The sequence below is a fragment of the Drosophila kikkawai genome, chromosome 2R (assembly GCF_030179895.1).
Source record: "Drosophila kikkawai strain 14028-0561.14 chromosome 2R, DkikHiC1v2, whole genome shotgun sequence".
Taxonomy (NCBI): domain Eukaryota; kingdom Metazoa; phylum Arthropoda; class Insecta; order Diptera; family Drosophilidae; genus Drosophila; species Drosophila kikkawai.
The window spans coordinates 20,210,531-20,238,288 of record NC_091729.1 but is presented as its reverse complement, the minus strand read 5'-3'; the positions used below and the strand labels follow the sequence as shown (position 1 = coordinate 20,238,288).

Here is a 27,758-nt window from a genome sequence, read left to right as displayed (position 1 = left end):
TGCTTTTAATATTTGATTCAAGTTTAACATATTTTAAAAGCATAACCATGTATTTTTCTGCACTCAAAATCGTTTATAATTGGGACCTAATATATTACTATGACTTTAAGTTATTATTAAAAACTCTGCAGCGTTTGGCTTTACCCCAAAATTAATATATGCCAAAGCTGTGGCCTGAAATAGACGGCTTTGTGTCTCTTCAAATTTGGTTTTCATGACCAAGTATTCACCGCTAATAAATTCTTTGCATTTCTTTTTTGGTTTTAGGAGAAGAAAGGCAGAGTTATGATTGGAATGTCACGAATTAAAGTTTAGGGTTTTTTATTTTAAATAAAAACTAACGGTATATAAGCTGTTTTTAATTAATAATAATAATATTCATAATAATGGTATTAAGCTGTTTTTTATCTATTGTACTTAGTACTGTTGTCTCGATGATTTAATTTAATTAAAAATATATTTTCTATTGTAATTTTTTGTATTTTGAGACAAAATTGTTTACTATTTATGGAAAATAATCATAATTTTTAATATGCAAAACTAAGTAAGTAAACTTTATAAACAAAACAGCTTAAAAAACTCCCAACTCGAATCTCTTTTAGTAGGGTGTGCGAGTTAAAGCCAAGCCCAGCTTGGCAGGCAGAGCTGTTCAAACACGCTTACATATTCCCACGGCGTATCCGAGTGGAAAAAACAAAAGTGGCAAGCTGGTAAACTGGTTTTGGAGGCGCCGCGAGTAACCCTACTGCTTTTGGCCAACAACAATTAACGATGTTGACGTTCTCTTCGCGGCGCTGCTGCTGCGCATGTGTGCAGGCTGGCCAGGCCCCATGGTAACTCCGCTCAGAGTCACTTTATGCTTCGCCTGTGGCTCGACAGCGGACCCAGCGCTTGGACCCAAAAGATACAAAGATATATTTCTGCGCCACAGTTTCATAATTGTCCCGACCGCTGGCAGTGTGTGTTTTGATGATTTCGCTCGGAATATGTTTCAATCGAGATATTGATCAGTGCAGTGTCATATCAAATTACGACCTGATTATACAAAAAATGCATTTTTGAATGTACATGCATGTATGTATTGTGGCGAACGTAAGAAATATGAATAGTTACCATTAAAAACGGGTAAAAGTGTAAGTGATTTATGTACTTGTCCCTGTGCCCAAAGAAACTGAATTTATTATATTGCCAATCTGAGCTGTTGTGGGTTTTAAGCCTTTCTCTCTCAACTAAATATGTGTGTTTCTCAATGACCTAATGTTTCATTGTCTTCGTTGTGGGCAAGTGTGACGGTGTGCGTGTGCATTAGTCGAGTGGTTACATACAGTGGGTGAGAAAACTATTCGCGCTCGCTTTTATGCTTTTCAACTACTGCACAATGGAAAAAGTGATCTGACCAGTTCTGGCAGCCCAAGCATTTCGCACAGTCTTTGAACAATCTTTGAACTACCAAAGTGATCTAACAACAGGCAAGCTCTGGCATTCCAAAGGCGCACTACTACCAAAAGTCGTTATTACTGTCTCAATGCCACCAGTTAGCGGTTAATGAATAAACTTTGGGCCAGCAAATTGGACCGAACCAAATGTTGTAACTGATGATCGATCACAATTTGAGCCGCGGAAAGCTAAATATACATAGCTAACAGTATTGTGTACGCGTACATAACATTTTACATAAGCGGCCTACTTACATAGTTAATTCACCGAACGCTCACTTTCAAAGCCCACATGCTGCTGGCCCAGACTGATCACAACAACAAGGCAACAGCAAGTGTCGCAGCGGCCAATTAGATTTTATGGCACTGTTAATTACACCCTCGGCAATAAACTGAGAAAAGCGTAATAATTATAATGGAGTAGACTCAACAGGGATTGTGTGGCATTAATTGCACATTTTTAATACTCAAAAACGGATTTAAATGCAATTAAGATAGCTCTTGGTCCGTTTTAAATTTAAATGTATTACTCTTGATGCCTTTCAGATTTTATAAAATTTTTCTAAGCTTTTGATCTGTGCAACTAAACAAATATGTTACGCTACCTGCTAATACTCTGCGCCCTAAGAAGCGGTAAGTTGGTTTTTTGTTATATTCTTTACTTCCTAAATATTTCCCAAAATATGTCTGTCAGCTACTTGCGATACTGAGTTACTAACTCAAACTGTCTATGGATTCTTGGACTTTACAACTACTATTGGGAATACTGTTATGGTTTTCTCACCACAAAGCTCTCCAACTTTCGGTGAGTTACTTACTCTAGTTAATATTTAAGCAAGAGAAGTAAACATTCCGGTCTCTCATATCCTTCTTCTAGAACTAAAGGTTAACAAAACGCACGAAATTGTAAATATCATAGAAACTAAGCCGAAATCCATTAAAAAGGACAAGGAAAAGGGTGGCATTAAGCCAACGCCTCTGATTGTGACTCACTCGAATGTTAATCCGGAAACGGAAACGTCCCAAATAGAATCGAACAATATAAGCCTCTCGAACTCGCCTATCGAAACCCTATTGAATACCCCCGAATACGATCTGCTCTCCCGCCAACCGGAGCAGTTTGCCGAGGAAACCTATCGGGTGGTTAACTTTAAATCGAAGAACGATGCTGACCGGCAACGAGTCTATCCATCCAAAAAGGAACCCATTCACGGCTACCAAACCAGATCGAGTGAGTTCCGAAGCATTGTAACGGCCACCAAGGATACGGGTAAATTCTCAAAGGTCTCTCAGGTGCATCCCAATTCGAGCACTGAGAAAAAGAACAAGCCGCGACAGACGCGTATAAACAAGCCTGCAGGATCCTCGATTCAACCGAGTAAAACTCTGAGAGATTCTACTTTGCAAACCCAGGCGGCCAGTAAGCCACCGCGCAAGAGCCAGCAAAGCAGAGGAGGGTCAAGCACCAGGAAGTCGTCACGCCCCAAGGGAAAGAGGTAAGTCAACGTTGACGATTGTTTTTCAAGACGATCAAAGTAATAGTTTCGGAGATAAAGCCCTTAGAATTGGCATATATTTAAAAACTCTTCCTTTCATTTATATTTTCAGGAGGAACAAGCACACACAAAGTTCCAAGTTGGTAATAACTCCATCAGTAACAGAAACAACTACCTCTCGTCCCTCATTTCGGACGAAAGCCAATGCTGTACAGGATGAACCAGTATCGATTGTGAGCCCAAACTCATTTAAGCTAAATCGGCGCCCAGGTCGGTGGCAATACAAGTCCTCGCCAAAGCCCAAAGTTAACATTAGGAAGAACGCTAGCCCAAATGTTCCGAGCCCCCTTCAAAATTATACAGCGGCGTCGTCGTCCCTTGATGATATTCCTCTGGAAATCATTACTAATCAGGCTCTAAATAATGGTAGGGATTTGGAGGCATCTGGCTCGCAAAACGGACCTGTTGCGAATAACAATAACGATGATCCTAACTCGAAATACTTTGTACAAACATTGAATGTGGAAATTTCGACACCACAACCATTCATTGACACCTACTATGAAATTGCGACAATTAAGAGTCCTTTTATCTTTCAGGTAATTTGATTTTATTTTTCCTTACAATTTGTTTTGGATAACAAATTCTACTGTATTTCAGGCCGGAGTCGTTAAGAAAACTCGCTTTTTAACCGTAACGTCAACCATTGAGAAAGTAATTCAAGAAGAACACACCAAGGAATACTCCGAGGATGATGGGCCGCTGACAGAGAATATTTTAGAGGCTACTTCCAGCGCCGATGATAAGACCCTGGCGGGTAGTATCACTACATTAAAGCCCATTTATTTGGGGGAGGACACGGAAACACCCAGCCTAGAAACCATAACTGAATCCTTTTCCATAACTCACGTCAAACTGAAGACGCAGATTCTGCCCATCGTTTATGAGAAAAGAAATGAAACAATCCAGGTTACTTTGGTTCAGACTTATGATTACACCAGCCTCATAACCGTAACACAGACAATATCTCCGTTAAGCGAAGACTTCAGTCCTTCGAAGAACTTTAAGGACTTTGAGGGCAGCTTGGACGAGGCTGGATCAGAAATTAACCTAGACCTGGAGTTCGGTGATGAGGATAATACCGGAAAGTTCGATGCAAAAATAAAGCCTAAAAACAAGGTCGAGATTAAGAGCAACCTGACCATCCCATTGATCCCAGAAACTGTAAACTTAAACCTACCGGAAACTCAACTGAACAACTTTATAACGTCAACGCGACCCGTCATAAAACAGGAGACTATCTGGGAGTCCCACGTGGTTCCCTTAGTTAGAGGAACCGAGACCATCTTGAGGACGCTTTCGAAGTCTGTTGGCGTTGTTGAGAAAACCGAATACGTTACGGACGTAACGTCAATTACCATGCCCACATCGCAATACCCATTCTCGATCAATCCATTCTACAACCCATTATTGCCCATCCCCCAACAGCAGTTCATAACATCCACTGAAGTCCAGCAGTCGATGGTGACCGAGACAAGTTCCAAGGTGTTGAAGCTTACGTTTGGTGCAAGAACGGCCTATACTACTATTTTCTCCACCTCTGTTGTCCCAACAGCAGTTACCAAATTAATAACTGCTACTATACCCGGCCAGCCGCCCGTGGGAGCTTTCCCGAACTACTATCCTCCACCATATCCTCCCTTCGGCTACGTTGGCTAATTTTTAGATCCATCTATATAAGCGCGAGCACCTAAACCTAAAAACCATTACTTCAATTGTTATAATTAGAAATTCTGTATTATAATTAAGTTCATGTGCAAATATCGAAAGGCGGTGATACAAAAAAAACAATAGATTTTATTAGATTGTATATGAACTTTGTCGCAAAAGTTGTAAATGTAAATAAATAAATTAAGTCTAAATTTTAAGAATTTAACGAATTTTTTGGATTAATTCATAAGAAAAAAGGTTGTATTTTTGGCTGCTCAGTTAATAAATTTTTTGAACTTTTTAATTTCCGGGATAATATCCCGTTGTATTTTGGTTGGCTTGACTTATCGATTTACCTACAGCTGGTTTCTGATCTTGCCGAGTCAATTTCATTTTGGCTATTCCTTCATTCGTTCATTTCCATCGTTCCAAACGGGAGAGATTTTATATTGATATTTTATTATATATAACATCTTTTTAATTTCTATGAAGTCATGCATTCCATCAACAAATAATTTATTTACAAATTATTTTTTAATAATTATTATTTATTTAAATAGTAGAAAAACTAGCAAACACATTTTTCGCAATAGCTATCGCAAATAGTATAAAAGCAATCGATAGTGCCGGCCAAGCCGCCGATATATCGATAGTGGCATCGATGTTTTGACAGCTCTAGTAAACAGGCGAAAAAAAAATATAATTGTCAATGCGAATAAGTGTATGTTATTTCTATTTAATTTGTATTGTTTGCCGGTGTTGGAGAGGCTCCGGAGTGTACTCGGTCAAAAAATCAATAGGATTTTCCTCCTAAGCTTAAACCCGAACTGCTAATCGTTTTACCTGAAACCCGATGTGTGCATGTGTTTGTGTTCGTGTGTATTTTTATGCACATGCAATTTTATGCTCTTAACCAAGTTTGCAAAAAAAATTAACTCCTCGCGTTAAGTTAAACGAGTGCCTCGGATTATTATTTTTGTTTGCTTTGGTTTTAAAGTGACATTTACGTATTGCGGCAATTGAGCGATTTAACATCCTGCATGTACATATGTACGTATGTATGACTGTATGTTGGCACAATTCCGCGGTGAAACAGACAACCTAAAATCGTGGTGCTCTTTATTCCGGCGCTTGGTAAATATGCAATGCGTCTTAATCACATACACCTCATGGTTAAACAAACATACAGACGACCATTCGCGTTAAGAAGAACGCTTTAGTGCGGTCGTCATGTCGCGGTTATGTTTGCTTGAGATAACCACATCCTTGGATGATGAGTTGGCTCTCAGATCACAGCATCCAAATCAGTTACACTTTAGCCCATGCAGACCCATGTGTGGCAGGTTTCCAGATACCAGCAACCGCCCTCCGTTACATAAACGAATAATCTCTTCATTTATTAAGCAATTTATAAAGTGTGTTCTCTTTAGTTCAGCTTGTATTTGACTTGGATAACCGAACGCCATAAGATAACTCCTTAATCTTTTCACCACAGATTCAGCTCGTGTTTAACAATGTCGGTGCACTACAAATTTAAAAGTACACTCAACTTTGATACAATTACCTTCGACGGACTGCACATTTCCGTGGCCGACTTGAAGCGGGAGATTGTGCAGCAGAAGCGGCTGGGTAAAATAATCGACTTTGATCTTCAGATCACAAATGCGCAGAGCAAAGAAGGTTAGTTTGCCGCAACATTAAAGATTGATCCCTTATAAAATGTATATTATTCTCTTCACCCTCAGAATACAAGGATGATGGAGTCCTTATACCCAAAAACACCACGCTGATTATTTCGAGAATCCCCATTGCACATCCCGCCAAGAAGGGCTGGGAGCCGCCGGCAGCAGCAGACAATGCCTTTCCTGCTGCCACAAGCAAGCAGGACGCCTTCAACATGGATCTGTCCAAAATGCAGGGCAGCGAGGAGGACAAGATCCAGGCAATGATGATGCAAAGTACCGTCGACTACGACCCCAAGACGTAAGTGTTTCGTTGCTGCAATGATATTAATTAATATGGGATGCGTACTTCTTATAGGTATCATCGCATCAAGGGTCAGTCACAAGTTGGAGAAGTTCCTGCATCCTATCGGTGTAACAAGTGCAAGAAGAGCGGCCACTGGATAAAGAACTGTCCCTTTATACTGGGCAAGGACCAAGTGGAGGTTAAGAGGAACACTGGCATACCCAGATCGTTTAGAGACAAACAGGATGCAGCCGAAAGCGAGACCTCAAATTTTGTGTTGCCGGCAGAGCAAAATCAGGAGATACCCGAGGACCTGATATGCGGCATTTGCCGGGACATTTTCGTTGATGCCGTCATGATACCCTGCTGCGGTAGTTCCTTTTGTGACGACTGTAAGTGATGGTGATATCGAAGGAGGGCATTTGCTTACCGAATATTCCACTTACAGGTGTGCGCACCTCGCTGCTTGAATCCGAGGACAGCGAGTGTCCGGACTGCAAGGAGAAGAACTGCTCTCCTGGTTCGTTGATTCCAAACCGCTTTCTGAGGAATTCGGTGAACGCCTTTAAAAACGAAACTGGCTACAAAATAAGTGCTGTTAAGTCGGGTAAGTGTTTTTTTAGATAATCTTGAAAGAAATAATTAATTTATTCTTCCACACAGTTAAAAACGAAGAAAAGCCTGTTGTTGTTGTTGAAAAGAAGGAAGTTGAGGAAAAACCACCATTAAAGGAGGAAGAAACCGAGCCTGAAAAGCCAGAAAAAACTGAAGAGCAAACAGAGGAAACCGAAACCAACGGCAAAAAGGCGCCGAAATCGGAATCTCCAGAGCCGCTGCCGCCGCCTCAAACCAATGAGTCGTCGTTGGCACCAAAGGAAAAAGATAAATATGATTCGGATTATGAAGACAATATAACCATAACCATGCCTCAGGCGGCTGCTGCCTCCGATGCAACTGCAGCATCAACAAGAAAGGTGTGACATCTAGCTTTTCCGAATTTTCAATAACGTAAAATTAATACGAATACTCTTTATAATAGCAATCGTCGCCGGGATATTCCCACAGGTCCAGTGAGTCATCTTCGCACCGTCGCGAATCGGATCGAAATAGGACCGATTATGACCATAAACACCACCGTCCATCGTCCAGATCAGAGCGGGATAGGGAACGTGACCGTGACCGTGAGCGGGACCGGGACCGGGAGTCCGGCAAGGGCGAACGGAGCCTTCTGCCGACGCCTATTGGAACGCTGCCCAGCTATCAGGGGCACATGATGAGCAACGAGTCCGAGGATGCACGCCGACCGAGCGCATATAAACCGCCATATATGCAAATGCAGCGGGGTCCCCCAGTACCCATGCACATGATGCCCATGCATATGCCTAGCTACAATAACGGGTACAACAGCATGGGACAGAGGCCGCCCCTAAGGTAGGTTACACTTTCGACCCCGCCCCGATGGAACCACTGACGCAGCCCCCCGATCACTTCGCATCGCCACGCAGCCGGTCCTGCCCTGATCTCATATTTTTAAGTTGTAAACTGAGGAGACACACAAGAGCTTAGTTAAGAGTACTTGTAAGCTTTGCGCTGTGAGCCCCAACCTTGTTGAATACCTTTAATTAATTTGGAATATTTTTGATTAAAAAATATTGCTTGAAAGTGAAACAGTTAGGCTCTTTGAATCTTAATAAACCTCTTACAAATTTGCAGCTACGTGCCGTATCAGAACCAGCCGCCCGTGCACCCAATGCGCGCTCCGTACGGCTCCTCAGGCGGAAGCATGAACATGAACATGTCATCACAACCATTTCAGTCCCCCAATTTAGCGTCGATATACCAGGGTGTGGCAGCCAAGGTCGGCTCTGGGTAAGTGTGTGCTCACAAACTGATGATTGTGCATATCAAAATCGAAATCTAAACCCTTTGCAGGCTAATTGACGATCCTTTGGAGGCCTTTAATCGCATTATGAAGGAGAAGGAGAGGAAAAAGGTGGATCGATTTCGGAACACTGATCACCATCACAGATCGAGGTCACCGGACAGGCAGAGGCATCGCTTCAAATCACCGGTGTACGAAAAGGATTCCTCCAGGGATAATCACAAGGACAAGAGACCCCGGTCGCGGGAGAGAAAGCGGGAATATAGCTACGAACGGAATACGCGGAATCAGCGTCCTAGTCGCCAGCCCCTAGATGGCTCCAAGTCACCAGGTGATCGCATTAAAAGGTGGGTTTACTGCATCCAATTCCCAATATATCTATATAATATATCCATTTGTTGAATATTTCCTTACAGGTCTGGTGGGCATCGTCGCTCGTCGTCACCAAAGCAGGCCTATAAACCGGATTACAGGGATAAACCATATAGTACGCCCTTCGCCCCGAAACCAGTGGATGCTGTGGAGCCACCGCCGCCCGGTTTCGAGTCCCTGCAGCTGACAAACGATGAGGAGGGGTACAACAGGAATAAGCCCGTGGCTCCTCCCTCAGAGACTTTACGCGGCAGCAAGGAGCACCATGGCAGCAGGAGCAGCAAGAGAAGCGAGGAGAGGGGGCGACACGACGATGAGCTGCCGCGTAAAAGACATCGGTCACGCAGCCAGAGCAAGGATCACTCGAAACCGATGGATAGCCATCGCAGCCTGACGCCACCGGTCAAGATCACAACTCCGAAAATGATGGCTGCTGCTGCCCAGTTTCGAGAGCGCGATTATTCCCCGAAAACGCCCGAAAGAAGAATCCACCACGATGATGAGTACTTGCCAGCAAAGGCTAAGGCGCCAGGTACTGAGGACGTGGAAATGGAACAGCAGACTTTGGGTAAGGAGAACAAGGCTAAAAGTCCCAGCACCCAGCAGTCGTCAAAGGAGCGCAAGAAGAAGAAGAAGGACAAGGACAAGGCAGAGCGCAAGAAGAGCAAGAAGGACAAGAGGGCCGCCAAAAAGGAGAAGCTGGAGCAGCGCCAGAAGAAGAGTTCCTCCTTGAATCGATCCGATTCCGACATAAACAACAGCCTGATGCTGAACAACGAGACAGACTATAAGATGCTGTCCACCTCTCCTCTGGCCAGTCCAGCCTTTGAAATCGAAGGGGATTCCGGACGCAGCGCTCCGCAACTTCTTAATTCCGACAAAAGTCATGCCTACATAGACATTGATGCCTGCAAGAAAGACGAGAAAGAAGGACGCAGCGAGTCCGTCAGCGTGTCCAAGTGGGAATTGGACGAATCGAACTTAAATCTAGAGTCCGATTCTGCCGCCAAGAAGTCTTCTGGAAATGCGGACGACGACCACTCCGAGATAACCTCGGACGTTCTCCGCAAGGCGGAGAATGCGATCTTTGCCAAGGCCATAAACGCCATTAGGCCCGTCGAGTTCCAGGTCATCATCAACTCCAAGGGCAGCAGCAAGGACCGCTCTGTGGCGATCAGGAATGACAAGGAGCGATCGCCCACACCGCCGCCGAAGCGCACCACCAGCAGCAGCAGCAGCAAGTCGGTGAAGGAGAGACTGGGAAATAAAGTTTTGCGAAGTCCCACGCCAGACAGATCCAAGTCCAGGCGAGGCAGACATGAGGCAGCAGCTCCGGCAGCCAAGAGCTCCGATGAGAACAGATCTGGCCGCCACGACAGCCGACGAAGGGAGAACAAATCCAGGGATAGGGAAAGGGACAGGGAACGGGAACGGGACAGGCCCTTGCAGGGCAGACGGCATTCGCCCGAGAACGACAAGCACCGGCGGCCGCAATATAATAAAGATCGTTCCGACAGCAAACTCGCCAAACATGATCAAATCAATAGTAGCGATGACCTGGACCGAAGGGGATCCAAGTCGAACGAGGGTCGAATGGTCTCGTCGGTGGCAGCCGTAAAGACATGTCGCCCAGACAATCCCTTCAGGAAATGCATCGAGACCAGTTCGTCAAACAGTTTAGTTGTAAAATATGATAACACGATACAAAAGGGCGGAGGAGCCGGAGCCTCCGACGACAGCCTTGATCAGAGAAAGCAAAAGGACAAGAAGCAAAAGAAGAACACGAAATATTCGTCAACGGAATCGCTGCGTGGTGACAGGCAGCGCAAGGATTTGAAGAGCAAAAAGAAGAGCAAGATTTTGAAAAAGAAGAAGAAATCAAAGAAGTAGGATTACGACGCTAGGCTAAGCGGAATAAGAATTATAAATATGAACTATATTGAAGATTTCTGTGTACAAATCAAAGATTTTTAATGTATGTATCCAAATCATGCAACTAAGTATAAAAAAAAAAAACAAAAAACCATAAAATAAAAACAGAACTACTCAAGGAATTTCGACAAAAGGTTTTAGCATTTTCATTTATGTATTCGCATTCGTATTCGAGAAATTAAATATGTTTATTACAAACAGTATTATTATTAAAAAATCGATTAATTACAATATGTTGAGATTTATGACTGATTCTAATCGTTATTGCTTGAGCCGTCCATGAAGGACGATGCCATTGGACTGGGCGTTCTAGAGATTATGTTATCGTTGCCGTAGTCATCCGAGTTTCCATCAACTGAAAGCACAAAAATACACCAAAATTAGAGACGCTTAGTTACCGAGTTACTCCAAGCCACACTTGCCTTGTTCCAGAAAATTCGATTTCCTGGTTTGGGGTATGGAACTCAGAGAGTGTATTATCGGACTGCAGGCCTGCTGATCGGCTGTTTCGAGAGTAGTAGGTAGGTCCAAGAGTCGTTGGTTTTGAATACCATCGCCCGGCCCCATATGAGAGATGTGGTTAAAATTGGTTGGCGCCGATATCATCTTTGATCTACGATCGCTGTAACAGAATCAAAAATATTGTGATTAGTAAAGCTAGAAATTAAATCGATTCTATAATAAATTAATCGATTTTTTCGATTACTTTTACATTTTTAGAATCGATTTTCCAAAATTTATGAATTTCTTTACCTTTTGATAGTTTTGTTAATCTCTCGAATGGAAAATCTCCGCTTAATGTTTGGCATTCCTTTTCGATTTCCCTCACGATATTGCAGAAGGCCCTCTGTAAATGAAATATTACATGTAATACACTATATAGTAACCCAAATCCTAGCACTTACTTGTGTGAATATTGGACAGATAAACAATAAGGGGCGTGTCATTGACAGATGACAAGACCACGTTACCCAGATTGTTCAAAGGAAGAGATTGCTTCAGACCAATCGACTGCACCCACTCAGCGGTCTGTGTGTTGAAGATATCCAGATGAGTGTCCGAGAATACCAGCAAATGGCCATCACAAAAGGCTGTTCAACATTACAATAATAATGTAAATATAATGGTAAAATGAGACCTATTGATCAACTCACTGATATACGTGGGAAAGGCTGGATACATGATCTCTCTATCCCGCGACTTGCGTCCCTGCAAGTCCACGTATATGGCCAGAGTTTGGAATACCAGCAGATACTCGCCAAAGTTGCCACCGCTGGGGCAGAGAATTTCAATCACCCGCACCGCATCAACGCCAGAGTAGTTCAAAAATGCACATAGTTGGTTCTCCGGATGAACCAAAGCTATTTGGGAAAATGGCATAGAGAAAAATGTCATAAATATTCAATCAATACTTACACATCGCGGTGGCCTCTCCACGCAGAAAATAGGCAGTGAATCCACTCTGGTGCGCCACAACTAGTCGCATATCGGACAATATCTGTAAATGCTGGGCCATGTAGCCGATGGTGAATTCGCAAGTCTTTTGGTGTCTTGTGCGCGTTCGGTTGATTTCGTAGACAACGATCTGTGTGTGATTATTCGGGCGCTTCAACGCAATGATGAATGAGTAGACAATGTTGGGGAAGCGACGAATTATTCCAGTACAAGCCGATATGCAGTTCTTTGATTCAATCACTTTGATCCACTCGACATCACTAGCCTCTAATGCTCTAATAGGCAGCAGGCGCAAATTGCGCTGTTTGCCGCAAAGAATAACGAGAATCTGCTCTTCCTCAATGTACCATAGCTGCAAAATCTTTTTGCTCTCGCCAATACGAGCGATTTCTGGGAAAAAAAAAACACGAAAACAATACAAAATTAGATTTGAAAATTAAATTTGAAACATTATATAAGAAGAAAAGAAGCTAACTTTGGCAAATTTCACACTAATGATACTGATAATACCCCGCAAGGGTTTAATAAATACATACCGTACTGATCTAAATTAATATAGAACAATCCGTCCTCCGTTCCCAGTAGTATTTGATTTGGATATATGATGACAGAACACAAGGCGTTTCGTATAAGGGACAGGGTATTGTCCAGAATCTCATTTACTTTAAATATAGCTGTATTTGGTAAGCTGTTACGTTTCAATATTCGATGTAGTTCGCCCAGGGCAATGACCCACTTGGACTTTTCAGATTCGTTGTCGGCCAGCATCAGAGTGTTCAGCGAGAGGCCGCCGTCAATGAGGGCGGTTTTTATCTAAAGTTCGAAAAGAATTTAATACAAAGCTCTAACAACTGTACGGTTATCAATGAACTTACTTTGAAAATACATGGCACATCTTTTTTGGCGGCATGAATGACATCACTTTCCCGCACACTGCCCACGGAGAACTCCGGATCCCGCATATCCAACACCTGGGACACACTCACACTGGGCAAGGCACACCGGTCCGGGGATATGTCGTAGAGGAACAACTTGAAGTCGCACACGACCACGAACTGGCGTATCCAGCCGCGCTTTATCACTCCCGATTTCGGCACCTTCACGTAGCCCTCGTAGGCCGTACCAATGCCCCGGGTAGGATCAATGCCCAGCGGTCGCTTGGTTTGGTCCATGGGTACGGGACAGGTGGTGGGGACCTTCTGGCAACAGATCGTGTGGCAGGCGAAGCCACAGATCTCGCAGACAACTCCCTGGCGCGTCAGGCCCACCATCAGTGAGGTGCAGTGATTGCATTTGGTGGGGCTACTGAACGTGCGCACCAAGAACTGGTGAATGGCCTTCTTCTGGGACTCCTTCACCATTAGATCGCTCTCCTCCCGGGACAAATCGCTGACCGACACCACGTCCTTCATTGAGGAGGCGGAGGTGTCCTTGTGGTTCTTGCCCGCGTACTTGGGCTCGTAGTTAAAGAGCATGCCCGAGGAGTTGCCGCCGGACTGGAAGATGAAATTGTCGCCGCCGGACTCATTGCCAAAGCTCTCGGCAGAATCGAGAATTATCTCCGAGGAGGTCTTCGACATGTCCCGGAAGAAGGCGCTGCTGAGGCCGTGGTGCGTGGACTTGTTAAGGAAGGACTCGGAGTATTCTAGGCCGCCCTTCTGCAAGTCGCGCAGCTCGGTCTCCTTTTTCTGAAAGTCGTGGAGAATGGAATCGTAGCGCTTCTTGTAGTCGCGCACCTCCTTTTGCGTGGATATCAAATCGGATCTGGTTTTGCTCAGTTCGTCTGATATCATTGCCTTGGCCTGGATCTCCCGCTGCAGGGCACTCTGCAGGTTGAGCAGCTCCATCTTGTCCAGCTTCTGGGAGCGTCGATTGCGCCAGTTCTTATTGTCCACGCCGTTATTGTTGAAGGTGCCCACATGCTTTAGATACTCCAGCTCCTCGGTCATCTTTGTGGCCAGCGCCTGCAGGTAGCCTCGGGCATCCTTCTCATCGGACACCCATTGAATGATCTCCGCCATTTGGCGTTCCCACTGATTAATAGCCTCCCGTTTCGTGCGCAGTTCCTTGAAGATCTCGTCGTCCTCGGCCTGCAGCTCCTTTAGGCTCTTCGCCTTTAGGTTGACTTCCGAGCTCAGGCGTTGCTTCTCCTCGAACCAGGACGATTTCTCCAGGTCGTGCTGCTTCTTCAACTCCAACAGCGTCTCGGCTGAGTCGGTGATCGACTCCATTTGGGTGAACTTGAGCCGGTCTTGGGTCTGCTGCAACTCCTTGGCCAGCTCGAGGTTCGAGTTCTCAATTTCGCCAAGTTGTTCGCGCATCGCCTCCATTTCCATGTTGTGACGCGTCTGCTGGTGACTAAGCTTCTCCGAGAACTGCAGCTCCAGTCTTTCGATCTCGTACGACGACATGTCCGAGGAGATGCTCAGGGGAAGGTTTGTCGTCTCCACGCTGGAGGAGCCCTTGCGCAGCTCCAGCTGCAATTGTCGGCAGCATTCCTCGGCATGCTCCCGCAGCTTCTTTTCCTTGGATGCCTCGATGACCGCGTCCTCGATATGGAGCTCCAGCTCCCGCCGCGTCTTGTCCGACTTGCGTAGCTCGTTTCGCAGGCTGTCATTCTTCTGCATGGCTCCGTCCAGCTCCTCCTCCTTGTCCCTGACTTGGCGCGAGAGTTTCTGCTTCTGATTGCGCAACTCCGAGAGCTTCTCTGTGACCTCCGAGTACTCCATCATGGCGATATTTCGCTGAGAAATAGCGTCCTGCAGCTCCGCTTCTTGTGTCTTGAGGCGTTCGAAAATCTCACCGTGCTGCTTCGTCAATTCTATTTTCTCCTGCTTGAAGGCCGCCAGCTGCTCGTTGAGGGCCTTGACCTGTTTCTCCTGCACGGCAAGATCCACTACTGAGGCATCGGCAGCAGTCTGCTGTGGACTACTGATGGTGTCCAAGGTATCATCCCCGAAGCCCGAGCTCTGCTGGTTCTTCTTCGTCGAGTCCAGCGAAGAGCTGGTGCTGCCGCTCAGGGAAAAGGTGAAGCCGATGAAGGGCAAGTGAAAGCCAGAGAAGGCGGGATTGGCAGATGGAGGCATCGAGTCCGTTAACCGCACGTCGTTATCGTCCACATCAAAATTGGATGTATCCGTGGGACTCGACACTTCCGGCACATATGGCGCCGGACCCAGCCTTATGTTCTTCCAGTCGATCCCCACGAACCACGGGTGATCCATAAAGTCCTGGATTCCGTTCTGGCCAAGGCGATTCTCGGGTATGCAAATCAGTTTGCTCAGTAGATCCTGTGACGTCTCGGATATCTTGTAATTGATGGTCTCTTGGGAGGGCAAGTTAAAGCAGTTCTGGTGATTCATTATCTTGCCATATGTCTCCACCAGGCTTTCCGCGTAGAACGGCGTCTCGCCATACAGCATTTCATACATGCACACGCCCAGCGACCACCAATCGCACTCCGTTCCATAGCGTCCCTTGCCGTCCTCCATGGCCCGCAATATTTCTGGGGAAATGTAGTCGGGCGTTCCAACGGCTACGTTGGACTGGACGGTGCCATCTTTGTCCAGTCGCAGGCAGGAGCCAAAGTCCGCCAGCCGTACATGGCCTCGTTTGTCGAGCAGAACGTTGTCTGGCTTGATGTCCCGGTGAACGTACTTGATCTGATGAATACTGTTGATGGCCAGAATCATCTCTGTGATGTAGAACTTGGCCATATCCTCGGGCAACTTATCCTCGAACTTGCTGAGCAGCGTAAGAAGGTCTCCGCCGCAGTAATAGTCCATTACGAGATACTAGAAGGAAGAAAAATAACATTTATAAATGGATAAAAGGAGCTAATCTAGTTAATCATGTCCTTACCAAGTTAATATTGTCCTGAAAGGCGTAGTGCAGGTTCGTGATCCACTGGCGATCGCCGAAGACCAAAACATCCCGCTCCTCGCGGAAGCAGGCGGTCTCGGCCCGCTTCAGCATCTCCCACTTGTTCAGAATCTTCATGGCATACACCTTCTCCGTGGATATCATCTGCACCACGCACACTTCCCCAAAGGCACCACGCCCGATTATTTTGAGTATATCAAAATCATCGCGGCTAAGTCTAAGCTTTCGCACAATATGCACGAAGGGCTTGGCTGTTAAGTAAATAAAGTAATGATAAAGGGGGATATAATCATACGAAAAAGTTTTGCCAAATTACGTACACAGTTTAAGAAAATCCGAGACGCCCTTTTCTCTTCGCAGGGAAGAGTTACTGCATTCGTCATAGAGAACGATGAAGGTATCCAACAGATAATCCAACGAAAACTGATGCCCTTCCGTGTCCTCCCCGAATTCGGAAGCCCATTTCTGATCGCTCGATGTGTCGCTTAGGATATACTTTAGAAATGTGAGCCTTTTCTTGCAGCTTCCTGTGGTTATATCTGCAAGGACATGGGAATACATTACAGAATGTGTGATTTTGGACAGTATTACAATTAAAAGAGGACATTTATGTAACACATCCTAGCTCTTAACACCTAAAAATATGTAGTACAATCATAAACTTAACCCTTATTTGATAAGGCCATGTCCTCCTTGGACTAAAAACCTAGTTAGTGGCTCTTCGACACAAACAGAATGGAAAAATGTTGGCGATAAAACTGCACACAAGCCCCAAAACAATGCCGCACCCAACGCCGTCGTCGTAATCACCTGGCTCCTTCCACTTCCAACTTAAAATGTGGCTCGGGGGGTAAAAATTCAGCTTAAACGGGGAGGTTATCATGGGGACCGGACCGAAACGTGTGGAAACACAGCCGTCGTCGTTGCCCCACTGCGTCTTTGTACTTTATAATGCAAGTGGGAACGGCTACAAGCCCACTGGCTGGCCCTAAAAGGCATAAAAGGCTGAAAACGAAGACCTTTTTGTAATAGTTTTCAACTTTCAACACGGAAACTCATTCACATAGTAGAATTATACAAGGTAGTCCAGTCTGGTCCCAAATGTTTGAATTTTAGGGCTTATTTTGACAGCTCATGTTTATTCATTGAGATAAACTCAATGGGTTGAGTAGATTGTGTGCACAAATTTTATTCCTGTCAATCTGAGAATAGGAAATACTTAATACAAGCAAAATATGTGTATTGAAGGAATAAAGCAATACCATCGTCAATACTTATGGAGAACGAGAGCCTAAAAAACCAAATTCGTATATTGAAAAATGAAATGGTTTCATTACGCCAGCAGGTTAATAACTACAAGGAATTGGAGGTGTCTCTGGATAAAATTTTTACTGAAACCCAAATAAAAATATTAAAGAGTGGAGGGAAAAGGTCAAATTTTAATTCAAGAGACATATCTGCAGCCATCTGTCTTCATGCCGCGGGACCTCGTGCGTACAACCACCTATATAAAAAAGGATTCCCTTTGCCGTGCCGGAGTACATTATATAATTGGGACCTTTATTTATAAAACTCCACTTCAGCAACAACTTTAAAGAGATTGAACAATTTAAGCCCCAATGTACAATCTTATAAACATAGTGTGTTTAACACACATACTATTGACATTTCACTCAAACTTTGAGACTATACCCGTCTCACGCACACTTTGATGAGTCGAACTAGGGCTTATTTTTTCCGACTGGACTACCTTGTATAATTCTACTATGCTCATTCATATATGTACACCCACACACACACACAACACAGAGACGTCGTTTCTTATTGGAGATCTGTATTTACAATTCATATTCGGCCAAATCAGACCAATTTCGATTTTTCAAATATGTATGCGGGGCATTACATACATAAGCACGGCGCCGCCGACCCCCCGTGCAGGAGTATATTAAATATAAGTACATACAAACACGTCTAAGCGTATGTACTTATATGTATGTTTGTTAGTTCTTCCGCACAGATATAAATAAATAATTGTTTATATGGGGATATGTATGTACATTTCTTGACAAGTGTGCGAAAAAAAACAAATGCGTCAACAAACAATAAACGGTCTCTTCGGAGGCCGGAACACGGTGACAACGAACTTTAGAAATTACCACTGAATTCGGAAGATTCGTATTCCATTGTATTATTTGTTATTATATTCGGATTAAATCATTTTTATCCAAGAAACACAACACACAAAACGCCGAATGATGGCATCGAAAACCTGTCGAAGCAATCGATGTTTAAAAACGGCTTAGTAATCGATACATCGATAGTGGTTTTTAAAAAGGTCGGCGCTGCCATACTTTGCGTGGAAATTCTGAAATTTAAATTGGAGAACTATATATAATAATTAATAGTGTTTTTTTAAACTTTGTGCTTAACTAAATAATTACGCTCGATTCTTATAAACTTATAAATTAAAATATATAATTTTGCCTCCTATGTTTCATTCAGTTGTTCCTAAAAACCACGCGCGGCGATACTATCGATTACATATATTTTTCCCATCTCTAGGATACCTTCGCAAAGCCTTCTAATACTCAATATCAAACTTCATTGCAAAATTAACATTTGTTATTGTTTTCAAGATATTAAGTATCTGCAGACGCGCGCAGCGTGTTACTGCCGATGAGGAGTGGAGTTATATTCGCTATTTGGAATATATTGGCTCTTACTTTCGCGACTACTTAAATAATAAATGTATGTACATACAAGCGTGCATACGCTTGCTATATGTATCTAAATATGTGTGTATGCGCAGTGTTAGCAGAATAGTTTGGTACATAAAAATGGGCGATAGTTGTGCGGAAACGGCCCGCATTGATGAAATTCAGTGAATTGGTGTCGGCATTTGATGTATTTCGGTGTTTTCTACTATTTTACGGTGAAAACAAATGCAATTTTTGGTGCAACAAAATTAGGCGCCCGACTGGAGTGTATTCGCGTCAACAGTGCAAACTCAAATGTGGCGTGAGAAAATTTTCATCATCTACTAAATGCATTTCAGCCGATTAACGAAAAGTGTATTTCTCGGATGAATAATATAAAGCAGGCCTTGGATTCAAGATACTTTCATCACGAGTTTAAGATGCGATATAATGCATCTATTAGATGCGTGACGGCACTGCATTTTTATAAATATTCAAGCTGCAAAATGCAAACATTTCGAATTTATTATTTTGCTTATGTATAATGTCTAAAAGTGGTCACACCAACAATTATATCCTAAGTTTTGTTTATGCAAATGTAACGAAAACCCGTTGATATATTAAGTAACCCTGTTTGTATGTAATTTGCAGTAAGCCATGATGAGGGAGTCGGCTCATGAAATAAACATGGATACGTGGAAGCAATGGATCCTCGAGGCCATATCGAAAATCAGGTCCCAGAAGCAGAGGCCCTCCGTGCAGCGGATCTGCCAGGCGATCGGCACGCACCACAAGTTCCACGAGGACATTGTGGCCGAGAAACTGGAGAAGGCAGTCGAGTCCGGAGCTGTGATCAAGGTGTACAATAAGGGCCTGCATTCGTATAAGGCGCCGATGGCCAAGCGACGCGTCAAGGTGGACAAGAACACCAATCTATACAAGTTAGTGGCCAAGGCGGTGCACGATTTGGGCGAGTGCGAGGGATCCACCATTAAGAGTATTGAGAACTACATACAAAAGTTCAACTGCATCGACCTGTCGCCCAATGTCGACTTCAAGGCAGTGATCAAGGCTTCTATAAAGAAGGCCGTAGACGCTGGTTTTCTGATCCAAGAGGGAAAGCTCTACAAGAAGGGCAAGTCACTGACCACGCCGCGGAAATGTGCCCCGCCCTCGGACGTGGTCATAAAGGGCGAGGAGAGCTGCACACACTGCTCTGGCAATGCGCAGAAGAACCTGAACGGCATCCCCGAGCCGCTAAGCTCGTGTAAACAGTGCGGCATATCGCTGCACACCACCTGCGCCAATATCGCGGGCAGGTGCAAGTCTCAGTCGTATGTCCTGCTCTATATGCTCGTCACCAAGGGCACGAACTGGGACTGCCAGAACTGCGCCGATTGCGCCGTTTGCAAAATGCGCAACCGTGGGCCCTGTCTGCTGCAGTGCTTCGTATGCAAGGACCACTTTCACTTGACGTGCCTCGACACGATACCGGACAAGAAGCCCAAGCATCCATACAGGTAAGACCCCTTCCATCCACAAATTCTCCTCACAACTACAATTACCTCGGTCCTTTCAGGTGTAAAACGTGCTCCAAACAAAGCATAGACAATCCCAAGTTGCTTAAAAGAGACAACAATTCAAGGATTAAAATGGAGGTTGGAAACGAGAGGTGCGTTTATTTACAATCCCAAAGTAAACTAGGCTCTAAACCAAAATTTGACTTTTCAGGATGACTGCCTCCTCCGATAGGTATTCCCAAAATAAGCGGCAGATAATTAAGAAGGAGGGCAACTCCGATAGTCCGTCGACCTCAAAACTATGCGTTTACAATGACGGCGGCAACGGTCAGAGGAGAAAAATGGCCGCGGGCTTGAACTCGAGGAAACTGAATCACAGCGAGGATCAGTTCGAGTTCCCGGGTAAGCAGAAGCGGTCACATATAGTACAGGGAGGCTACTTGGCTAGCCAGGAGACTCGAAAGCGCACCTTCTCCGATCTATCATCCTCGAGTTCGTCCAGTGATAGCGAAGATGACGACGATGAGGACGACGAGCGGAACAATAGGGGCTGCGATGACAACGATCAGGACGAGAGCACATCCTCCGATTCGTGCACGTCGTCCAGCTCAGACTCTGACTCCAGCGAGAGTTCCAGTGACAGCTCGGAGTGTGATGACGAGAACGACGAGGAAGACTACGACACCGATCGCAGCACGCTCAAGGGTAAAATGTTTGAGAACGAGAAGCAGAGCTGCGCGAAACTGAATGCCACAAACGCAGGACTAAGTTCACCGGACAGCAATGATGCGACGGCTGGCGGTGAGAACAACTGGGGCTTTGCGGCTGTGGCCAAGAATCCGATTGACATATTTGTGAAGTCAAAAAACAGTAGCAAAGGCATGGGCTTTGCCAGCTCACCAGCACATAATCGAAGTCAAAGAGGCACGCCAGCAGCGACTTCGAATACCACATCCACAGCCACAGCCGCAGCTGCAGCCAGTGTTATTAGCATTAGGCACAGACAAGGAGCCAACAATGGGCAAAAGAAGAAGATTGTTCCCCTGAAGAGCATGCCTTTGGAGGTGGGAAAGTCGTACGAAAAGGGCGACGAAGATGACATTCCATATCTTACCGAAGAGACAGTAATGAAGGTACAACTGCTGGAGGAGATCGAGCGGAGCAGGGAGTCCAAGAACGAGGCCGACGCTGAAAAGCCAGAAAGCCATAACGATGAGGATTTAATTGCGAAGCGAGCCAATCCCTTTGAAAATCAACCCCTGCCGCCGGGCGTTACTGCAACAGACGTGGAGCTATATCAAGAGGTTCTCCACAAAGCGGTCGTTCAGATGTCCAACAACCACATAGAGAAACTGGTTGACGATGTCGGTCGAAAGCCAGGACAGAATACCCAAAGTCCCAAGTCAATTCAAATTGGAAAATGGGACATTGAGACCTGGTACTCCAGTCCCTTTCCCCAGGAGTATGCCCGGCTCATGAAGCTTTTTCTGTGCGAGTTCTGCCTGAAGTACACCAAGAGTCGCTCGGTGCTGGACAGGCATCAGAACAAGTGCATTTGGAAGCAGCCGCCTGGCACTGAGATATTCCGGCAGGGAAATATATCCGTGTTCGAGGTTGATGGCAATGTGAACAAGATCTATTGCCAGAACCTGTGCCTGCTGGCCAAGTTCTTTCTCGACCACAAAACGCTCTACTACGACGTGGAGCCCTTTCTGTTCTACATTCTAACAAAGAACGATCAGAGCGGCTGCCATCTCGTGGGCTACTTTTCCAAGGAGAAGCACTGCACGCAAAAGTACAATGTGTCCTGCATTCTGACGATGCCACAGTACCAACGGCAGGGCTACGGCCGGTTTCTGATCGACTTCAGTTACCTGCTGAGTCGTGAGGAGGGGCAGCTGGGAACGCCGGAGAAGCCGCTCTCCGACTTGGGGCGTCTCTCCTACTTCTCCTACTGGAAGTCCGTCGTGCTAGAGTACTTGTACAAATACCGCAATCAGCCGAAGATCACCTTCAAGGACATTGCCATCAAGACCGGTCTGGCTATATCCGACATAGCCCTGGCCTTTGAGCTGCTCAACTTCATCAAGCTGAGAAAGAACGACGGCGACATTCGGTATCAAATCAATGTGAAAATAGACTGGAAGAAGGTGGTGGCTCATCACAACAAAATGGCTAATAGCAAGACTCGAATAATCATCGAAGCCGACTGCTTGCGCTGGAGCCCCTTGCTGTCCGTGTCCAAGCTACCCAACATAATAAAACCCATCTCGAATCGCGAATATTTGAACAATCAAATAGAGCGAAAGGCCGACTTCAAGGAGAATGCCGAGGAAAACAAGCAGCCTGTCCTACCGGTCATTCCAAAGGCGAGCCAGCAAGAGTGCGGCGAAGCTGCTCCGGCCAAGAATCGTGTACCGAGCTCTGAAAAACCAGTTGAGGAGCGCGAGGGCCAGCGAAAGCGTGCCTGCCCGGAAGAGTTTCTTAGGTCAGCAGTGAGTGAATCGAAGAAATCCAAGATGGTGATGACTGCAGTGCAGCCGACCCCAGAAGATCAGTCGTTTGCTGAGCACTCATCCGACTCATCCGATGGGAAATCCTCGAAGGAACTCTCCGAACACTTGACCAAACGTGCCCAGAGATTGGCCAAGCGCAACGATGTCATTCCGCACACCAACAAGCGGAAACACTTCGACCGACCGCTGGAGACTAGTGGCACTGCATCCGATCAGAATCCGGCGCCCATGCAAAGGCAGTCGGAGACAGCAGCAGATGCAGAGGAAACTGAAGCCAAAACGTCGGAAGACTCTGCTGCTGCTACTACTGCTGCCAGGGAGGTTAGCAAATCGTCATTGCACGTTGATAAGAAGGTGAATATTGTGCCCAAACTGAGGGGCAAGCAGTCGAACGGCAAGCGATCCAGCGAGGACTTGCACTTCAACGGCAATGCCTCAGCGGAAAACACGGAAAATAACAGCAGTAGTCCGGCCAAAGAACCCCCTAGAGAATCTATCAAAGTGGCCACAGTTGAGAGTCCTATTAAGAGCCAAACTTGTGCCAAAGCAGAGACTCCAGCTGAGGCAAGCAGCATCACCGAACAAGTGCTCGATGCCGTGGCGAAGAAAACAAAGAAAACTGTTTTCTCGGACGCTATTACGTCGTACAACGCGGAAGAGGTCAAGTATAAGGACAAGCTCGAGGTTACCGCTCAAGAGGTGGTGGAAACTGTCAAGGACATTAAGGAAGTACAACCAGAAAGCAAACCTAAGCCCAAGAGTCCCGAGAAAGCGCAGCCCGCCGTCGTGCTTGCCACACAGCCTGCTCTCGAGCAGCTTCCGATTCCTGTGAACACGGAAAATATCAAAAAGTCACCGGATCAACAGAAAGTGGAGATAAATCTGAACTACCTTAAGTCATCGCCAGATTCATCGGTTACGCCGCCAGCAGCAGTGCCAGTGCAGGATGCTCCGTCTTCCAGTGTCCCAGTCCCAGTCCCAGTCCAGCTTGAAAAGCCCAATGAGGCTGTGCTGCCCGCTCAGCCCCTAGAGGGGGCTCAGGCTCAACAGAAGCCGGTGGAAGTAGAAAAGGCAAAGAAAACGGAAACCGCTGCCACTCCAATCAATCCGCCTCCCAATCATCGGGCAGAAGTCCCTTCTACATTGGAGATGCCCAAGGCCCAACCAAAGGCGCTGGAAAAGACAGAGCTGCCTCCGCCTATGACCGACATCAAGGAGAAGGCAATCAAGAAGGCAGTGACACCTCCAGTTGTGAAACCTGAGATCAACAACGGCGACAAGAAGTACGATGCCAGCAAGGCGATGAAAGTGTCTGTGCCCGAGAAAGAGCCCATCAAGACAGACCATCAGTTGGTGCAAGTCAAGGAGGAGGAGGTCAAGTCGAGTGCACGCATGCCTGCGGCAGTGCATCCCATCCGAGAGAAGATGCAGCTGAAGGGCAGCAACGAGCACGCCGCCACCGCCGCCGCTGCCCAGCTGCAGAACTCGATTCCCTCCCAGTTCCCCAACCTCAACCAAATGCCCAACTACCATTCCTCGCAGTACTGGCAGTGGGACTACTACAGCTACAACCTGTCGCACCTAGACCCCGCCACGCAGAAGGGCCAGAAGCAGTTCCACAAGGATCTGGCCACCACCATGGCGTACACGCACAACTTTACGCAGAACCTCTACCAGTCCGCCAACCTGGCCATGCAGCATGCCCACCATCATCAGATGCACCAGACCAAGGAGAAGCACAAGGTGGAACGCAAGAGTGGCGGCAAGAAGGACGAGCACCAAGCATCCAAGGTGGTGCCAAGCGGCGTGAATGCGGTCAGCGCCTCTCGCGAGGATGCCCATGTCCAGCACTGCAATGAGTATGCGGCCAACAACCAGGCGGCGGCCATTTACAATCAGAAATGTGCCGCTGCTGCTGCTGCGTCCCAGCAGAAGCAGGCGCAGGCGCAGCAGATGAAATCCCTGGCCAATGCCCAGAACTCAGTGCCACGGCAGAGCAATGCCAATTCGGCTGAAACGACGGTCCTAATGCCCAACCCGGGGACCGTGGCTGCCAAGCAAAAAGCCGAGCACGGCGTCAATCCCACAACTGTCATTTCGCGCGAGCCAAATCTGAATAAGATTGGCCAGCATCCCAACATACAGCACGCTCCGCCAAGCCAGCATCCCAACCTGCAGGGCGGTGGCCAGAGCGATGTCAATCCGAATTTGGTGTACAACACAGAGCCGTCGGCGAATGCGGCCATGCAGCAGCACTACGATTGCGGGATCAATGCGCAGATAAACATGGAATCGCCGGCCAACATAGGCAGCGCCATTTCCCACGGCTCCCAGGAGATTGCTGCCACCGCCAACGTGCATATGCATCAGCCGCACCGGCAGTTCTCCGATTGTTCCATGCAGAACCAGCCAGTCACCACGCCCATGCACATGTCCATCCAGAACTCGCACATGCAGCAGCAGCAGAACAGTCTGAATATGAATCTGTCAGCGGAGTCCTCGGCGAATATTAATCTGCTTAACAATCCGCAGCATCAGCAGCATCAGGCCAGGAAGTTGAATGCTCAGGTAATAGTGTGTGTAATCCTTATTAACTTTTGTTTTATTAATCATTATTTTGAACAACCCCAAAGGCGGACATTGCGGTCAGTTCACCGACGACTCCCTCGCACAGGGCCACCACGCCCAAGCAGATTCGCAGCGGAAATACTGCCCAGCAGCAGCGGGATTCCAAGAACGCGGCGCCGCCCACAACCACATCGAATACTCATCATCAGATTCCGCAGGGAGGCGGAGGCGGAGCCACTGCAAATATTTCCAAGTCACACCAGGAGTCGCTGCATAATCTACAGTTCTCGCAGCACGGTGGCCACCAGCAGAATATGCAGACCATCGACTATGTCCCGATTCCGCAGCTCAGCCAGAACTTCTCGGCCAATCCCACGAACTATGACATCGTGAGCATGCCGGCGGTGATCCAGCAGCGGATGCACTCGCTCCCCAACACCCATCAGCGCATCGAGCAGCCGTCGTCGGCGTGCGCCGTGAACAATTTCTATTTGCAAAACAACATGCCTGCCGCCACAGAGAATGCCCCGCGGGTGCCAGTATCCAGCTCTTTGGGTGGTCCGCCTACATCCGGCAATGATCAACAACGGCAGGCGGGGGGTCAGGACTCGATATCGGCAGCCGTCAACAGCACGGGCACCACTGCCTCTCTGTGCAGCCTGTCCAAGCTGCAGCAGCTGACGAATTGCCTAGAGAGCCAGCCATGCAACACGTCGCCGGGAGCGCAAGTGAATCTGGCGCCCTCGCCGCACCATCCCATTCCACCCAACTCGATGACTCCGCCGCCGCACCTGCTCATGCAGAACAGGAACATCTCCACGCCGCCGCATGCCAACATGCTGCAGACCCAGGTGGCGCCGCTGCAGTACCACAAGTACTATCCGATTACGTCTGCCCAGAACACGAGCAGGAACACGGCTCGCAACACCCCCTCCGCCCCCGTGCAGCACACCTCGGCGCCCATGGGCAGCGGTGGCAGTAACAATCGCACTACCACCAACGTCCACATCAGTCCCAACCTGATGGCCCCATACGGAGCCATTAATAGCTACCGCATGTCGCCGCAGCAATCGCCGCCCACTGGGAGCTATAGCTCGGGAAGCGATTACCCCAACTCGCAGATACCGATGCAGATGATGAATATGCAATCTCAGTACCAGGATGCATGCGTGCTGCAGCGAGGCACTCCCTCCAATCCAATGTATCCCACGTATTCCCCCTATTTGCCTCTCAACGGTTCTATTCGCAGATAATAGATGCGCACATTTTATATGTTATTGTATTGAGTATGATTTGTATATATGAATGTGTGCTGTAAATAAATATTCTATATTATAATGTCACTTGGTAAAATGTATCTATGAAGAGGCATCTACTTCTCACAAGTTGGAATTTGATTCATCTGATGAACGAATTTTGTGTAGAGTTGTGTAGAGTTTATTCCAAACTCATCATGTGGTATGCTGATCAGTTCTACATAGAATTGTGTACTCTTTTTCTGTGGGATATATGTATCTCTCTCTCTGGAGAACTTTTGAATTCGCAATTTTGAGCTTACATTATGCTAAAAATGTTATTTTAAACTTGTAGATAATTATTTAAATGTTTATACCCCATTGGTTTTATAATTTCAGTCAGAAGCTAGTAACCAAGTGAAGGAGTTATTTCTAACAAGAATGAAAGCTAACTTTGGCCAGCCAAAGTTTGTATACCCTTGCAGGTAACATTTAAAATATATCATAACTAAGCCAAAAATGCATTAATTTCGATTCGGAAAGCAGTTTTGTGTTAGTTTTTATTAATTTAAAAAAACTGCATACCAAATTTAAAATTTTAAGAAATCAAAATTTTTGGCCATTTTTGCTCATTTTAATGATGTAACCCCTTATCAAATTTCGCAAAAATGGCCAAAAAATCGATTTCTTCCGGACATGTCTAGAAAGATTCCCCTGTTGATGCAGATCAAGAATATATATGGTTTATGGGGTCGGAAATGATTCCTTGACTTGGAAAAATATTATTTTGTATTATAAAATCGGATTTTTTATATTAAAAAACTTCTTGATTTTTTTAAAATTAAAAATATCATAACTCGGCCAAAAGAGCATTAATTTTAAATCGGAAAACTGTTCTGTGCAAGATTTTCTACAGTTAATAAATCTGCATACTTCATTTTAAAATTTTGAAAATTCAATTTTTTATCAAAATCCAAAATTTTAATGATGTAACCCCTTATAAAATATTGCAAAAATGGCCAAAAAATCGATTTTTTCCTGACATATCTAGAAAGATTCCCCTGTAGATGCTGATCAAGAATATATATAC

General features: G+C 46.0%; 4 protein-coding genes across 11 annotated transcripts; 3 read left to right on the top strand and 1 right to left on the bottom strand.

The window, feature by feature from the left end:
* The first annotated feature begins 906 nt into the window (after window positions 1-906).
* Window positions 907-4,759, top strand: LOC108071999 (uncharacterized). Of its 3 annotated transcripts, none has more exons than XM_017162975.2 (6): window positions 907-1,074; window positions 1,983-2,069; window positions 2,131-2,241; window positions 2,314-2,932; window positions 3,045-3,531; window positions 3,593-4,759. In XM_017162975.2, exons 2-6 carry the CDS (start codon window positions 2,030-2,032, stop codon window positions 4,649-4,651), a joined length of 2,316 nt encoding a protein of 771 aa, XP_017018464.1. In that variant the 5' UTR covers window positions 907-1,074; window positions 1,983-2,029; the 3' UTR covers window positions 4,652-4,759. The 3 variants fall into 3 exon arrangements, with proteins under 3 accessions (XP_017018464.1, XP_017018463.1, XP_070140243.1); XM_017162974.2 differs by having other exon boundaries at window positions 907-1,133; XM_070284142.1 differs by lacking the exon at window positions 907-1,074 and adding an exon at window positions 1,568-1,585.
* Window positions 4,760-5,294: 535 nt separating this feature from the next.
* snama (something that sticks like glue) lies at window positions 5,295-10,929 on the top strand. Of its 3 annotated transcripts, none has more exons than XM_017163106.3 (10): window positions 5,295-5,363; window positions 6,138-6,322; window positions 6,388-6,625; window positions 6,683-7,002; window positions 7,059-7,217; window positions 7,274-7,584; window positions 7,650-8,041; window positions 8,324-8,479; window positions 8,543-8,839; window positions 8,909-10,929. In XM_017163106.3, the coding sequence occupies exons 2-10, from the start codon at window positions 6,157-6,159 to the stop codon at window positions 10,752-10,754; spliced, it is 3,885 nt and encodes a 1,294-aa protein (XP_017018595.1). In that variant the 5' UTR covers window positions 5,295-5,363; window positions 6,138-6,156; the 3' UTR covers window positions 10,755-10,929. The 3 variants fall into 3 exon arrangements, with proteins under 3 accessions (XP_017018595.1, XP_017018594.1, XP_017018593.1); XM_017163105.3 differs by lacking the exon at window positions 5,295-5,363 and adding an exon at window positions 5,386-5,692; XM_017163104.3 differs by lacking the exon at window positions 5,295-5,363 and adding an exon at window positions 5,386-5,776.
* Window positions 10,930-10,931: 2 nt separating this feature from the next.
* gek (serine/threonine-protein kinase gek) lies at window positions 10,932-18,419 on the bottom strand. Of its 3 annotated transcripts, none has more exons than XM_017163102.2 (11): window positions 18,290-18,419; window positions 16,454-16,672; window positions 16,113-16,384; window positions 13,127-16,045; window positions 12,788-13,064; window positions 12,213-12,641; window positions 11,951-12,157; window positions 11,702-11,887; window positions 11,550-11,643; window positions 11,219-11,418; window positions 10,932-11,151 (listed from the first exon to the last, which is right to left on the bottom strand). In XM_017163102.2, the coding sequence occupies exons 1-11, from the start codon at window positions 18,315-18,317 to the stop codon at window positions 11,051-11,053; spliced, it is 4,932 nt and encodes a 1,643-aa protein (XP_017018591.1). In that variant the 5' UTR covers window positions 18,318-18,419; the 3' UTR covers window positions 10,932-11,050. The 3 variants fall into 3 exon arrangements, with proteins under 3 accessions (XP_017018591.1, XP_070140917.1, XP_017018592.1); XM_070284816.1 differs by lacking the exon at window positions 18,290-18,419 and adding an exon at window positions 16,944-17,090; XM_017163103.1 differs by lacking the exon at window positions 18,290-18,419 and adding an exon at window positions 16,801-16,834.
* Window positions 18,420-18,711: 292 nt separating this feature from the next.
* enok (enoki mushroom) lies at window positions 18,712-26,776 on the top strand. Of its 2 annotated transcripts, none has more exons than XM_017163144.3 (5): window positions 18,712-18,881; window positions 19,481-20,349; window positions 20,409-20,501; window positions 20,561-25,433; window positions 25,499-26,776. In XM_017163144.3, the coding sequence occupies exons 2-5, from the start codon at window positions 19,487-19,489 to the stop codon at window positions 26,684-26,686; spliced, it is 7,017 nt and encodes a 2,338-aa protein (XP_017018633.1). In that variant the 5' UTR covers window positions 18,712-18,881; window positions 19,481-19,486; the 3' UTR covers window positions 26,687-26,776. The 2 variants fall into 2 exon arrangements, with proteins under 2 accessions (XP_017018633.1, XP_070139783.1); XM_070283682.1 differs by lacking the exon at window positions 18,712-18,881 and adding an exon at window positions 19,056-19,146.
* Window positions 26,777-27,758: the final 982 nt, after the last annotated feature.

Bases quoted from the DNA above. Each gene is read 5' to 3' on its own strand.
- gek (XM_070284816.1), bottom strand. From the start codon at position 17,016: ATGATAACCTCCCCGTTTAAGCTGAATTTTTACCCCCCGAGCCACATT. The intron at 16,673-16,943 runs GTGATTACGACG...ATGTCCTTGCAG, and splicing joins TTGGAAGTGGAAGGAGCCAG to ATATAACCACAGGAAGCTGC. The intron at 11,152-11,218 runs GCAAGTGTGGCT...TTGTGCTTTCAG, and splicing joins ATCGAATTTTCTGGAACAAG to TTGATGGAAACTCGGATGAC.
- LOC108071999 (XM_017162975.2), top strand. From the start codon at position 2,030: ATGTTACGCTACCTGCTAATACTCTGCGCCCTAAGAAGCG. The intron at 2,070-2,130 runs GTAAGTTGGTTT...TATGTCTGTCAG, and splicing joins ACTCTGCGCCCTAAGAAGCG to CTACTTGCGATACTGAGTTA. The intron at 2,242-2,313 runs GTGAGTTACTTA...TCCTTCTTCTAG, and splicing joins ACAAAGCTCTCCAACTTTCG to AACTAAAGGTTAACAAAACG.
- enok (XM_017163144.3), top strand. From the start codon at position 19,487: ATGATGAGGGAGTCGGCTCATGAAATAAACATGGATACGTGGAAGCAA. The intron at 20,350-20,408 runs GTAAGACCCCTT...CGGTCCTTTCAG, and splicing joins AAGCCCAAGCATCCATACAG to GTGTAAAACGTGCTCCAAAC. The intron at 20,502-20,560 runs GTGCGTTTATTT...TTGACTTTTCAG, and splicing joins ATGGAGGTTGGAAACGAGAG to GATGACTGCCTCCTCCGATA.
- snama (XM_017163106.3), top strand. From the start codon at position 6,157: ATGTCGGTGCACTACAAATTTAAAAGTACACTCAACTTTGATACAATT. The intron at 7,218-7,273 runs GTAAGTGTTTTT...TCTTCCACACAG, and splicing joins AATAAGTGCTGTTAAGTCGG to TTAAAAACGAAGAAAAGCCT. The intron at 7,585-7,649 runs GTGTGACATCTA...TCTTTATAATAG, and splicing joins CTGCAGCATCAACAAGAAAG to CAATCGTCGCCGGGATATTC.